This window comes from Eptatretus burgeri, chromosome 15 (genome assembly GCF_056783735.1).
Source record: "Eptatretus burgeri isolate ZD-2024b chromosome 15, Ebu_testis_v1, whole genome shotgun sequence".
Lineage (NCBI taxonomy): Eukaryota > Metazoa > Chordata > Myxini > Myxiniformes > Myxinidae > Eptatretus > Eptatretus burgeri.
Genome location: NC_140975.1, coordinates 68861661 through 68875448, shown reverse-complemented (window position 1 = coordinate 68875448; position 13788 = coordinate 68861661). Strand labels below are relative to the sequence as shown.

At 43.4% G+C, this 13788-nt stretch overlaps 1 protein-coding gene across 2 annotated transcripts in view; it reads left to right on the top strand.

Annotated features, from left to right (window-relative positions):
- Positions 1-12907, top strand: part of EMC9 (ER membrane protein complex subunit 9) — a 32412-nt gene extending 19505 nt beyond the window's left edge. For both annotated transcript variants that reach the window (XM_085856698.1, XM_085856699.1), the window contains 3 exons: positions 842-911; positions 9265-9359; positions 12316-12907. In XM_085856698.1, the coding sequence (XP_085712824.1) occupies positions 842-911; positions 9265-9359; positions 12316-12469 (319 nt within the window). In that variant the 3' untranslated portion in view covers positions 12470-12907. The remainder of the gene's footprint in view (positions 1-841; positions 912-9264; positions 9360-12315) is intronic.
- Positions 12908-13788: the final 881 nt, after the last annotated feature.

The following is a 13788-nucleotide window of genomic DNA, read 5'->3' as shown; positions in this document are numbered from 1 at the left end:
ATCAAAGCTGGTTGGGTGGCCTTGTTCATAATATCACAATGAGGACATTCTGTTTTGTATTGTTGGGTAAAAAATATGCACAAACAATTTGGGAGGGTCAATTTTAAGGGTGAACATGCTGTGCCAATACAATTGGTGACATAGAGGATTTCAATTTTTCGGGTGATTGTGGCGGGTAAGGCAGCGATAGAGCACTGAACGTGAAGCTGTAAAAACAAACAGCTTGCATGTTGTGACCATGAACGTGTTCCATGGAAATGTAAATTGTTATCTCAGAACTGCCATCTATGCCTGGTACAGACTGCTCGAGGGGCCTTCAGCACACCCTGTGGTTGGCAAGACCAGCTGAACTGGTTTTCGTCATGGTCATTGGCCATCTGGCTTGAATGACCAGTGTTGTACATTTTTTTTGTTGTTGTAGTTTTGGCTTTGTTCAGGATCCTGAAAGTGCTTTAAAGGGTGTATCGGTCATAAACGAGCAAGAACATTAAGGAGAGAAGAAAATGAAAATAAATTTATTGTTTAGTATTTTAATCCCTTCTTTTTGCTGGAGTTACTCTGCCTTTTCATCTTACCCTTGTCCCCTGGCATACGCTATATCTGTTGTGAGAAAGAAGAAAAATGGGAATAAACTAAAACACAGTGAAGGTTTTTTGGGAGGGTGCATGGATATGATGGGAATCACTGATTGTGAAATGTTTTTATTATATTTTTTAAAATAATATTTTATTTAAATTTTGGTATTTCTATTATATTTTTGTATTTTTATTGTTTTTGTACCTCCTGGGGCTGCTCCAGATTCCCGGCCAATGTCTTCCCCAATTCACCCTCCATCTTGCAGGGCAAATCCAGTCGCCTTTCGCACAGCGGAGAGAGTGGCAATCAACAACGGAACGGGTCTCCTTGTGATGGTAATATTTTAAAATGTATACACTGTTAAAATCGTCATAGAGTCATTAATATTTACACTCGAAGGGCTTGTGACCCAGACTTTGAGTTAAAAAGTCTCCTTTTATACTTACCTTGTGAAATATTCCGTTGAGATTTCTTATTTGTCAAACAGCTCTTGTGAAGGAAGCACCTACACAGGGAAAGGGTTTGCCTGTATGCTACATAGACTATGAGAAGGCCTTTGATGAAGGAAATTGGATAAAACTGTTTGGCATTCTGAAGAATATTTTGGTTAACTGGATTGATATACGGTTGATCACAGAATTGCATATAGGATAGACAGCAATGGTGAGTGGTGAATGGAGACCGAATTCCATCTTTGTATTTCCTCGAGATACAGATGATCTTACTCATGAGATCACGGCGAGGTATAGATGATCTCTCTCGCTGGGTGGCCGGGATGCAGGTGATCTCTCTCTCTCTCTCTCTCTCTCTCTCTCTCTCTCTCTCTCTCTCTCTCTCTCTCTCTCTCTCTCTCTCTCTCTCTCTCTCTCTCTCTCTCTCTCTCTCTCTCTCTCTCTCTCTCTCTCTCTCTCTCTCTCTCTCTCTCTCTCTCTCTCTCTCTCTCTCTCTCTCTCTCTCTCTCTCTCTCTCTCTCTCTCTCTCTCTCTCTCTCTCTCTCTCTCTCTCTCTCTCTCTCTCTCTCTCTCTCTCTCTCTCTCTCTCTCTCTCTCTCTCTCTCTCTCTCTCTCTCTCTCTCTCTCTCTCTCTCTCTCTCTCTCTCTCTCTCTCTCTCTCTCTCTCTCTCTCTCTCTCTCTCTCTCTCGGTCGTCAGGATGCAGGAGATATATATATATATATATATATATATATATATATATATATATATATATATATATATATATGGTCGCCGAAATAGGTGACCCTTATTGTCAGTAATTCTGTCTGTTGGGATGTTTGTTCGTTTGTCATCAGCATAATTGGTAGGAAACGTGGGCGGATTTTGACCAAACTCGGGTGGTAGGTACATCTTATGGCCTCGTGTTTTGGAAATTGTGATGGTTGCTAGGGACGCTTTGGTTACCTAGCACCAACCGAAAAACCTTCAAAATCTGTACCGTTAACACGAAATCAATTCCGAAAGCCATTATCCCATGTAGGGTTATGAAATTTGGCACGAACAATCTACAGGTGATGCTCTATCAAATATATTCCGCTTTTTGTGATATATGGAATACTTTACCCGCAGCGCCCCCTACAATTAGGGTATGCGCAAAAATTGAAGGCCCCCTAGCGACCAGGTGAGTGCATCGATACGAATGAAACTTTGCAGGTTCATGGTACTCAATGAGTACTACACCTTTGCCTCAGGACATATTGACCGATTTCGCTTAGGTCAGGGTCAAAGGTCAATTGGTGCAAAAATCGATAATATGCGAGAGCTGGAGGTGCCTTCGTGCCAAATGCTACTCCTTCTTGGGTTATGGTCGGATGGTCATGAAAATTCACACTAATCGTCTGGAATACATTGTGCACAAATGATCGAGCCGAATTTTCGATTTCGATCTTTGTTCACGCACAGCACCCCCTCGAACTTTGGGGATTTCCGATTTCAAACCGCATTTTCGGTACTTTTCATTCAAATGGATACCGAGTAGTTATCAGTAGATGGAACTGGATGAGATTTGATATGCATAATCTTCAGGTGATTCCCTATCCACTATATGACATCCATTTTGCTCTATATCTTATCGTCTACATGCTTGGCGACCCATCGCCACCTACCGGCTTCTCTCTCTCTCTCTCTCTCTCTCTCTCTCTCTCTCTCTCTCTCTCTCTCTCTCTCTCTCTCTCTCTCTCTCTCTCTCTCTCTCTCTCACTCTCTCACTCTCTCACTCTCTCACTCTCTCACTCTCTCACTCTCTCACTCTCTCACTCTCTCACTCTCTCACTCTCTCACTCTCTCACTCTCTCACTCTCTCACTCTCTCACTCTCTCTCTCTCTCTCTCTCTCTCTCTCTCTCTCTCTCTCTCTCTCTCTCTCTCTCTCTCTCTCTCTCTCTCTCTCTCTCTCTCTCTCTCTCTCTCTCTCTCTCTCTCTCTCTCTCTCTCTCTCTCTCTATATATATATATATATATATATATATATATATATATATATATATATATATATATATATATATATTGCTGGATCGCCGGGATTTTCAGTGGTAAGATACCGAGATATCATCAGAAGAGGTGTGAGAAAGGCATGCTCATTATCCTCTACTTTTCAACATCTATGCAGAGGCAATGGTTCAGAAGCATTATGGGAAATTGAGGAAGGAACAAAAGTGAGGTAAGAGGATCATGACAGTGAGGATCACTTGTTATAAAGTGTTGTTGCACAGTTCTGAGGATGGGCTGCAGATTATGGTGGATAGCTTGAATCGGGTTGTTAATGTGTTCACAATATATACTTCGAGTTATTGGCAACATGTAGTACTGCTGGCCGCTCCCCTGATGGAGTACTGCTCTCCCCTCCTGGGATGGTGCTCCTGCCTCTCACCTTTCTCGGATTCACGCTGTGGAAACCAAGGCATTTGTGATCATTGGTATCTCCAGCGATGAGGCTGTCTTTGGGCCTCTCACTCTCTCACCGCAGGCAGGTGAATGTGTGGTCTTTCGGTCTTCTACCATTTCCTCTCTGGTCTCGCCCACCCCCCCTCCCGCTTTGTGTGCGATATGTCCCACCCCCCCCCCCCCCATATTTCCGCAGGGCACTCAAGGTCCGCCAAAAATCCCCTTCTGGTAAAACTACCAAAATCACTGCTCACCTTCACTCTTTCATTCCTCTTTTTTTCCTGCCTTTGGAATGAACTCCCACACTCTGTTCAATCCCATTCTTCCCTCCAGGCCTTCAAAACAGTTGTTCACCACCACCTCTTATCATCCCCCATCCAAATCCTCGATCTTTCCTATCCCCGTTAATCCACACCAAACCCACCTCCTTCAAACTACCTGCTTTCCTTTCTGAAAGTCCCTGCATGTCCATCTTGTATACCCCGTGTTCCCCGCCCCATCCCCCTCCTTTCCACAGATCTCCAAATGCCTCTGTTCCCCACTGTTTGGTCCTTCCCTCTCCTGCCCCTCTTGTCTCATGCTCCCCTTGCTGTGCTTTGTGTGTTAGCTCTCATATGAGCCTCGTCAAGGTATCCAAAAATACAAAAAGGATAATCATCGTGAAGGGGAAGATGTGGTTTAGATATCAAAACTAGGCAGAGATGCTTTTGTCGAAAGAAAAATGACTGACAAGTCAGATATGGGGAAGGAAAGAATAGACGAGTTAATAATTTATACGTTTTATGCAGGGAGACGTGGAGATCAGCGAGTCGTAGCAGCAGAGTAATGAGGAGTGCTGGAGATGTTTGACACGTAGAGAACGCTGTTAAAGATGAAAGGAAACGACGTAAAAGATGGAGTGCACATGTTGAGAGGAAAGCTTGCTTACGGAGATTATATAAGGAAGCATGGAATCCCAAACAGAGAGGGAGACAAAGCATGTCACTATTGGACAGGCGGAAGGCAGTACTCATATGCCGGAATGAAAAGGAAAGCTGTAGATGGAGAGTTCCTTGAATTAAATAACCTGCCCACGGGTAGATTCCCAAAGAGTGATTCGTAAAAGTTAAGGTGGGCAGCACTTATTTTGCACAGCGAGAGCCAGGATATTGATGCCAACTTGGGAGTGCATTGTGAGCATGACTGAACCGCAGCGTCTGTATTGTGTGGGAAGATGCTCGAAATTGGCTGACACAACTTCATAACATGTCATGCTCACCTGCATTGCACAAGGAAACGGTGTTAATGACATATTTGACAGCTCATTAAGCACATGTTTTGAGCAGAAGCTGTGCTATTTCACGAGTTTGTACAAGTATCCTTGTTGCAATATTTCAACCATCGTGGTTTACTTCATCCACAAAGGCAAGTTCACTTGTTTTGTGATTACAATCAAATATGTACTTGGTCAACCGCTTTCTCTATGCTTGGCAAGAAGCATTGGCCATATTAGACGGGTTTAATGTACAGCAAGACTGTGAGCCGAACGAGTCATACCTTATCGATTTATTTATTTTCATCGCTACTCGTTGGAAACAGCTTTTACCCTCAATGTGAATAACAACACTTTAAGATGAACAGGTGGTCAATGTTATGTGTTAGTAAAAATATGGTAAAGTGAAGTGGTAACCAGGATTTTAATTTCATGATTGACTGAAGGCTCATTGTGGAACTTGTGCATTTGACATGAGTCGACATCAGTGTATTTTCCTGTGAGTTACAAAGACACGAATAGTCTTGTTGAGGCTTCGAACTTCCGGTTCGGGTTTGCTCCATGTGTACGTCTGTTCCTCAATTGCTCCTTCCACCTGAATCAAAGTTAAGTTTTCCGAAGCAGGTTTGTCATGTTTTTCGGTTGCATTTTCATCCGTGTGTGCTGTTTGTGTTTTTATAAAAAAAATTTCCATGATAAATCGTGTCTTGTCTGTCTGTTGAATTTGGGTTTCTTTTTCACGCAACCTTGGCCTTCTCAAATAGCCAGAGCTTAATCGGCTCGGCTTTGAGGGTGTTTATCGTCCTGTTTATTTTCTTTTTTTCCAAAAATGTCCTTTCTACCTTCAACGCTATTCAATTTCCCCCTCGCTTCAAGCCCCTCCCTCCCCCCCAAGAAAAAACTTTCACTTGTAAACTATCTTATTCTGCCTTCTACTTGTACTTCCTGTACATCTATCCTTTGCCTTTGTCATTTTCTCAATATCTTCATTAAAGAGAATGCTTTTGTCTTTCTTCCTTTAAAAGCTTTTGAAAACTTGTTGAAATGCTTAAATTCCCTTATTTTTCTGTCATCAGCATGCCACGTGTTGTTCCACATCACGATCTATTTTTTCCTCTTCTTCTGCACAAGACATATTTTGCAAACCTGGCTCTCACCTTAGTACCAAGACTGTCATCCATCCTCCGGTTCCTACAGCACGACTTTTCTCCGTGCCTTGAACCAAAACTCCATTCACCCATCACAGGATCTTTATCTCAGAATGTTAAATACAGGAATCTTGAGAAGACCAGTTTGCAGAGGTTGGCTACAAACAACAATCAAATCCACTTCATGTGTCAACCTCTTTTGTGTCAGGACCATCCCCCACATCTACAAGCCCACATTCTTCCAACCCCACCCCTCCTCTCTGTTCCCTCTTCAGTATCCCTCCACTTCATGTCCCTCCCCTCATGGCTTCCCATTCGTCCTGCCCTCTCTTGGCTTTCCATTCATCCCACCCCCTCACGGAACTCTATTTCTCACTCTCCATTTACTGCTCTTACACCTTCCAAACCCCAGGAGTATGTCCGCTGTGATTTTTCCGCTCCGCTCCCACCTCTTGTTTGACTGTGTGTTGTACCATCCTCCAAACAGTGACGACTCCATCTACATCTCTTTCTCTCTCTGACAACATGGACAAACTTTAAACGACTCATTCCAATCTCTCTTCCTTATACGTGATGATATCAATTGTCACCATGCAACTTGGCTGGGTGTTGGTATCTCTCACCAGCACTTCAGCAAAAGGCTTCTGTGACTCCATCGGACTGACTCGAGCTGTGTAACTTTCCAAGAGGAAGAATAGATCGTGATGAAGAACACGTGGCGTGCTGACACCAGAAAAATAAACATACGAGACTGACTTTCCAACCCGGATATCTCCCAATGATAAATCCTCTCTTTTGGACTTGATGACAAATTTACACAAGGAAATCAGACGCAGGTGGAGGCCATTCAGCCCATCACATCATGCCTGCATCACATCAACACCAGACCAATTTATCAACACCAGACCAAAAATGAAAAATCCAAAAAAAATTGTTTTTACCCACCCAGGGGAGGGGGCAAGAGCGAATACCGTCTTTGGTTAAAAAACAAAAACACAACCACTCAACACCCCTTAACAAGAAGCCCACAAACAACACTCTGCACACATGTACAAACTCACGCATCGATGCTCAAGCTACCTAGAAATCCTGCCAACATCCCCATACCCCTCTATGTCCAGTACTTCCAGGTACCTATCTAATTCCAATTTAAACTTATCCACTGTTTTGGTTGCACCACCTTTCTAGGGAGACCATTCCATGCAATAACTCCTCTCTGAGTAAAAGACTCCTGCCTTGCTACCATCCTAACTCTCCTCTTCTTTACTCTCAGGCTATGGCCCCCTGGTCCTATCACTGTTGACTTTGCTGAATAATTATTCTGTATTTATTTTATCTATACCTTTCATTATCTCAAAGATCTCTATCATATCTCCTCGTAACCACCTCCTTTCTAATGAATAAAGCCCCGTTTCCTTCAACCGTTCCTCATAGCTAAGTCTAGCTAGGCCCGGAATCAATCTACTAGCCCTGCGCTGAACCCTCTCTATAACATCTATGTCATTCCTGAGTTGTGATGACCAAAACAGCACACAATATTCTCGATGTGGCCCCCACTGAATTCCTGTGCAATGTTAACGCCACCTCTTTTGATTTATAAATGATCCCCCTCCGAATACACCTTAAACCCTATTTGCTTTACCTATAGCTGCCTGGCACTGTGCTGCCTGTCTACATCCGGGATCTGTTACCACCCCAGATCCTTCTCCTGTGTGACACGCTCCAAAATTACCCCTTGCATCCTGTAATCTCTATTGTTCTTCCCCATCCCCAACACCTTACACTTTCTCAGGTTAAATTCCATCTGCCATTCTTCTGCCCAATCTATATAAGTATCAATACTTTCCTGAATCTGATCACCACCCCCTCTGCTATCCACCTTCCCTTCGAGCTTTGTATCATCTGCAAATTTGGAAAGCTTACTGTTTACCCCACTATCCAAATCATTGATGTAAGTAATGAATAATTATGGTCCGAGTACTGATCCCTGAGGTACCCCACTACTTATATCCTCCCACTCACAGCCGCTCTTTGCTTCCTATCACTAAGCCAGTTTGCAATCTAATTAGCTACCTGACCAGCCACCCCACAAGCCCTCACCTTGACTAACAACCACCACCTCCTGCTCCCGCTACACCCTCACCACTTCCTCCTCCTGTGACACCCTCACCACTTCTTCCTCCCACTACACCTTCACCACTTCCTGCTCCCACTGCACCCATACTACTGCATGCACTCTCATCACTTCCTGCTCCTGCTGTACCAGCACCACTACCTGCTCCTGCTGCACCTTCATCACTGCCAATATCCTCAGCAACCTCAATAACGTATTGGGAAAATCCGTAAATTCCTTGAAAAATCTTCTTCTCCAGGCCCACCAGTCAATACTACCAAATTTGGGTTACAACATTAGGACAGGGCCCAGATAAGCTGCAGGTCCAGTGGTTATATTTTTCCTTCTGAAGTCGCAATTTATTTTTAAACTTAATTTATGGCGTGTACATCGTGGTCTGAGTATGTTTGTACTCCACGTTGAACCCACACACACATCGTGTTCCGAGTGTGTTTGTGCCCTGCAGGTCATGGCCTCGGTCGAGTGTCGGTCACTAAACCGGCTCCACCCACCGGTTCCTCCTGGTGAGGAGGCTTTATGGATATGGACACCCAGTAGGACTAAAAACAAAATCTGTCAAAGGGCGGAGAAGCTTCTTGTGAGCCAACGGTTATCCATATCTGGTGCTCAATTGTGTCTGCGGACGTCCTGCTGCAGTGGGTTACCTTTCCTAGGAGGTTGGTGTCAGGAGTTGCACTCCGGCCACCATAAAAACACTTCACTCAGCAAGTCTCCTTGGGTTAACCTGAGGCGATCCCTTCAGATGGGTGCCTGTAATGTCCTATCCCGAAGAGATGGGGATGGCCCAGGCATCTGCCTGGGGAATGGCTAGACAGAGGCCCCTGGAGGACTTGCGGAAAGTGGATGCTGTGGCGCATGCTACCTATCTATCTACTCGTATGTATGTATCTATGTATGTATGTCTTGGTCCGAGTGTGTTTGTGCTCCACACGTCCTGGTCTTCATGTTTTTGTGCTCCACATGTAGTGGTCTGAGTGCGCTGTCCTCTTCTAAGTTCATGGTGTAAATTACTCTAATTTAAATGTGCGAACTAGAAAGAAACTGCTTTTGAACCATGTAAAGTGTAAGTGGAAAATGGTTTATTATTAACTTTACTCTTCATCTGAATTAGCTTTCAGAGGCTGATTGATGGTCATTAATAATTCATTATGCATACTTTATTTCTTTCTTTTTTTCTTCTTAATTTTTTTTAACTCCCCCCCCTCCCCCTTTCTTATTATTCCCATTTATTTGTCCTCCTTCGTCCCACACACGTCACACCATTTCTGATCCCCCAGCTGGAAAATGAGGGACTTGGCTCGAGGCACAGTCGGCTGCCCCTGAAGGTTTACAAGTACAATGAGGGAAAGTGGAGTTTAAAGGACAACAGCTTGTAAGTGCTTGCAACTTCTTTCTCGATCACTGTGCCATCTACTTATTATGTATGCACAAAGGGGTGGGGGGGGGAGGGGGCTACATTGAGATGAGGAAGAGAAGCAGGAAGGATAGGAGAGTGTTGGGAAAGTAGGGAAAGGATAGGAGAGTGTTGGGAAAGTAGGGAAAGGACAGCTGTCGTAGGTAGAGGGAATGGCAAGGAAGGTAAAAGGCTTGTCGAGAGTACATTTCACCATTTTTGTGTATGTACTAATTTAGATGGTCAATATGATCTGTACTTTCACATGTATGTACGGTTCTACATTTGTTTTTTTTTCATTTTTGTGATTCTTCTTTAATTCCAATATCTGTGCTCATGCTCTCTCCCCATTGCCAGTTTTGAAACCTTTTCTTCGCTCGTCATGGGCTGGTGTTACACCTTGGAGCTGCAAACACCGGGCAGCTGCCTCAGCCTCTGGAATTAGTTGCCTGGTGTCCTTTCTGTAATCCCAAAGATTTGTGACTCCCTCCCACCCCAGTCCCGAGGACCGATAGGTTGCTCATGGAATAGTCATTTGTCACACAAACCAACAGTGTGGAAGAGATCATGTTTTTGAATGCAGCATGTCTTGTATACAAGGAGGAAGGCAGGCATCCATGAGTGTAGAGGTTCCTGTACTCAACTGGGAGAGAACTTGGCAAGTCTGACTGGTGTAATCCATGATACACCCCTTGCTCGCACTGCAACAATGGCAAGAGTCAAACCCATTCTTGGTCAAGCTGGCAGATCAACTGATTCTATCCTTCTGCAATTGAGGTTATAGTTTGGCACCTGGGTGCTCATGACTGCTGTTAATGGTAGTCTATTTTTGTCTTTGAATGTGTACCACTGCTCCATGGAGGAAATCCAAGGTCTCCATTTGAATGACACAATCTTTTTCTTGACTGCACAAACTGACAGAGAAACACAGATAGAACTTAGCAAATCATGATGAAAACTTGTGGAACAAAGGAGGAAGATTTTGATGTGTGATTACAAAATAGTTTCTCTTTTGTCATTTTTTCCATTCCTTTGTCAAGAGAACGTGATGGTTCCTTAGATCCTTCAATCCACAACGGAAGATGAGAGTCGTGCAACCTTCACTTTATCCATCAAACCAAACGCAGCACAGCACAACAACTCAACTCCTTCTCTCCTTCCTATTTACACCCAGAGAGAGATGGAGATAGAGAGACAGACTGACTAACTCTGTTATGGTTCTTCTTCCTACAAGCTACAAGTGTTTTCTTGGTGTTTCTAAAGCTGGAAGCAATGGGGGAAATTCTCACACCTCAGCGATCATTCTTTATATGTCAAAGACTAACTCTGACGTTATAACCTGTTCACCTTCTACTCCAAACTTTTACAATGTATAACACCTCCACAAACATTACACAATCGTACATTATAACCAACATGTATTATAATAACAAGCCCAACCCTCCTCTCCCCACCCCCATCGTTCCCACACACCACCCAACAGACACCCAAAGGATTTGTGATACTTTGTTTGATTTAGTTTGGACAACTAAGCATATCGAAGAAAGAGTTTGAACAAAGCAGAGATTTCACAGTTGGCCTCAAGAGGCAGACACCGCCTTGGCATTATTCGCAAACTCTCATTCCTGAACTCATTTATGTAGTATCGGTCTGATCCGATGCGGCAGTCGAGCTACGGAGGCAAAAGCGCCGAGGATCATTGGCATGTCCAAAGTGGATATCAAGACTCTGGGCTTGAGCTTTTCCTCACCGCCGTCCGATTGGAGACCTTTGAAAACCTCCCTTTTTACTTGACTATTCTGGTCTTGCGCAATCGGCACTTCCAATCATTCATCTCACTTCAGTCCTGCTTGCTCTACATGCTCATTGTTCTACCCCACCTGCTCGGTTCTTTCTGCAAGTCCAGGTAAATAGCTCACCCCCAATCTCTTGTTCTACTTTTATTCTACTGTGGAACAGTTCCTAAGCTTCTGCTCAATCATTCTTTCATCAATTTAAGGTGTTATCATCACCTTGTGTCAGATCCTATATTTAGCTAGTCTACTCCAATATCAGCTCTTCCTTACTTCTGGCCCTTCCCTTCTCACTGTCTGTATGTTTGCTCCTCAGCCCTCTGTATTTCCATGTTTTCTTCAGATATATTTCTGTATACAAGAATATTGATCAACAATGTGATGAAATTGGATAGGCTGTAAATATTAGTGAATCATCATTCCAAAGGAAAGATTATGTCTGTACGAGAGCTGTTCATTTATTTCCAACACCAGGATGAGTTTCATGAGTTATGCAGTTGCAATGTTACCTTGGATGACATGACGTGACCTTGATGTCTTGTTTCTTTTCGACATGCACGACGAATGTGTAGTACATGGTGTGTCAGACCCAAGGTTATGTCGATGTTATTTGTTTTTGCAACGGATGGTTTAACCTGGAGATTAAGCAGCATCGTGTGATACGTTTCTTTGTGGCATGACTTGACTTTGACTGACACTTCAACTAAAATGGTGCTTGCAAGATTCCGAAAGTTTGGGCCCGGTCGCTATCACATCGCATAAGACCCATACAAAAGGACTCCTATAATTTCACAACAGGTACATCCTGTACCATTCTCAAGTCGAAACGACGAGGTTGTGTGTAAAAATGCATCGATCCCCAATGATCCGTGAACTCTAAATAACAATATATATATATATATATATATATATATATATATATATATATATATATATATATATATATATATATATATATATATATATATATATATATGGTGGAGAAACTAGGCTGGAATGGATAAAAAATTCACCTCTTTGGATTCAATGATCCCTGGTAGATGCTGCATTGTGGTTAGCTTGACAGCTGGTGTGGTATAAAAGCTCGAGATGTGACTGCCCACGTGGTGCTGACTGGGTTATGGTGCTCTGGCCTTGCACAGCGTCGTCACGGAAGCTGACTGCATGCCCGTGAGTGAGGCATTGATCCGGTCTGGAGCTTACCTGGAACTCAGTGACTTCGACAACCACCTGGACGACTTGCGAAGAGACTGGGCCAACGATCACGTGAATCGCATGATTCTGGATTCGTGCTAAGTTAAGCACTCTCTTGGTATCCTGACAAGATTGTATCTTATGAGACTTTTATTTTAATGATTTGAAATTAACTTGTTACTTGATTTTGTGAGCTTTCCACATGTCTGTAGTTTAAATGTCTGTGGTTTATACGTTTCTAATGACAACTTGGCAGATGTCCAACAACATCAACGTCTTGTGAATTTGCACAACTTTAAATTGCCATTTTGTCGTTTATCTCTGCCCCATCGGTTTTCTCGTGTCGATGTGAATTTGTGAAAAATCCACGTGACTGTTGGACGTCGCCCCTTTTGGGTGGTGGTGCACCTTAATACCATGGAGATATCCAACCCATCATGTATTCCTTTTGAAACAACCTTTTTCTTTGTTCTGAGGGTATCTCAGCACTGATGGCTGACATTGTGCAATTTCATGAACACTGCTCGGACCTTGTCCATTGCTAAGTCTCGCGTCCTTCCTGTTGACTGTGTATGTTTAAAACGATCGCACGAACAAGCCGCACCCTGTCCCACAGCAGGCCCACCTTCACCCCCACCTAATGGTGCCTGACTCGGTGATAGAAGGCTGGTAAATATCAGGAATGTTTGCACAAAAGTCTTTGGACCGAGCAACACTTTCCTGCATTTTAAGATCACATTCTAAGAGGAAGCGCACCTTTTTACAGTACATTGGTCTTGGGATACGTTCTTCATTGGGGCTGAGGGGAAAGCAGTGCCCAGAGTGTGCAATCAAGAGTTTCCAATCCATGCATGACCGCATTCTCGTGCATGACTGCACACACAAGTGTACGATCACTGCACACTCCGGTTAAAAACTACACTCGCAGCCATATACAGTGAGTGTGCTGTACTCGAACACTGAAGCACCTCTCATTCTTCTGAAACTTGATCATTCCATTCAGATGATATGTGACCAAATTGGAATCTGTTGCAATGGTTTCATGATATGGGGCTCAATCCACCTGCTCTCTGAATGATGAATTTATCGGGATATCTGAAAGTCGATCGATAATCCCCAGATGCAGAAACTGTGGAGCTGGTTTCTGGTGTGATTATCGAGCAAGTCTGGTACTGTGTGTTTGTGTCTGTCTGTTTGTAGTGGTACAATGGGGATTTCTATCTGATAATTTGTCACATTTTAAAAGCTCAACTATTATGTGTTTGTATATCATATTTTAGCACATGGGTGTCATAAAGCATTGAATTTATACTCAGGAGATCAGAAGTACCAAACCAACCTGTGGAAGCTTTTAAAAGTAGATTATACATTCTGAAAGAATGGTTTGTGGAAACAATGGGCGAAACCTGTTTTAGTTCCAT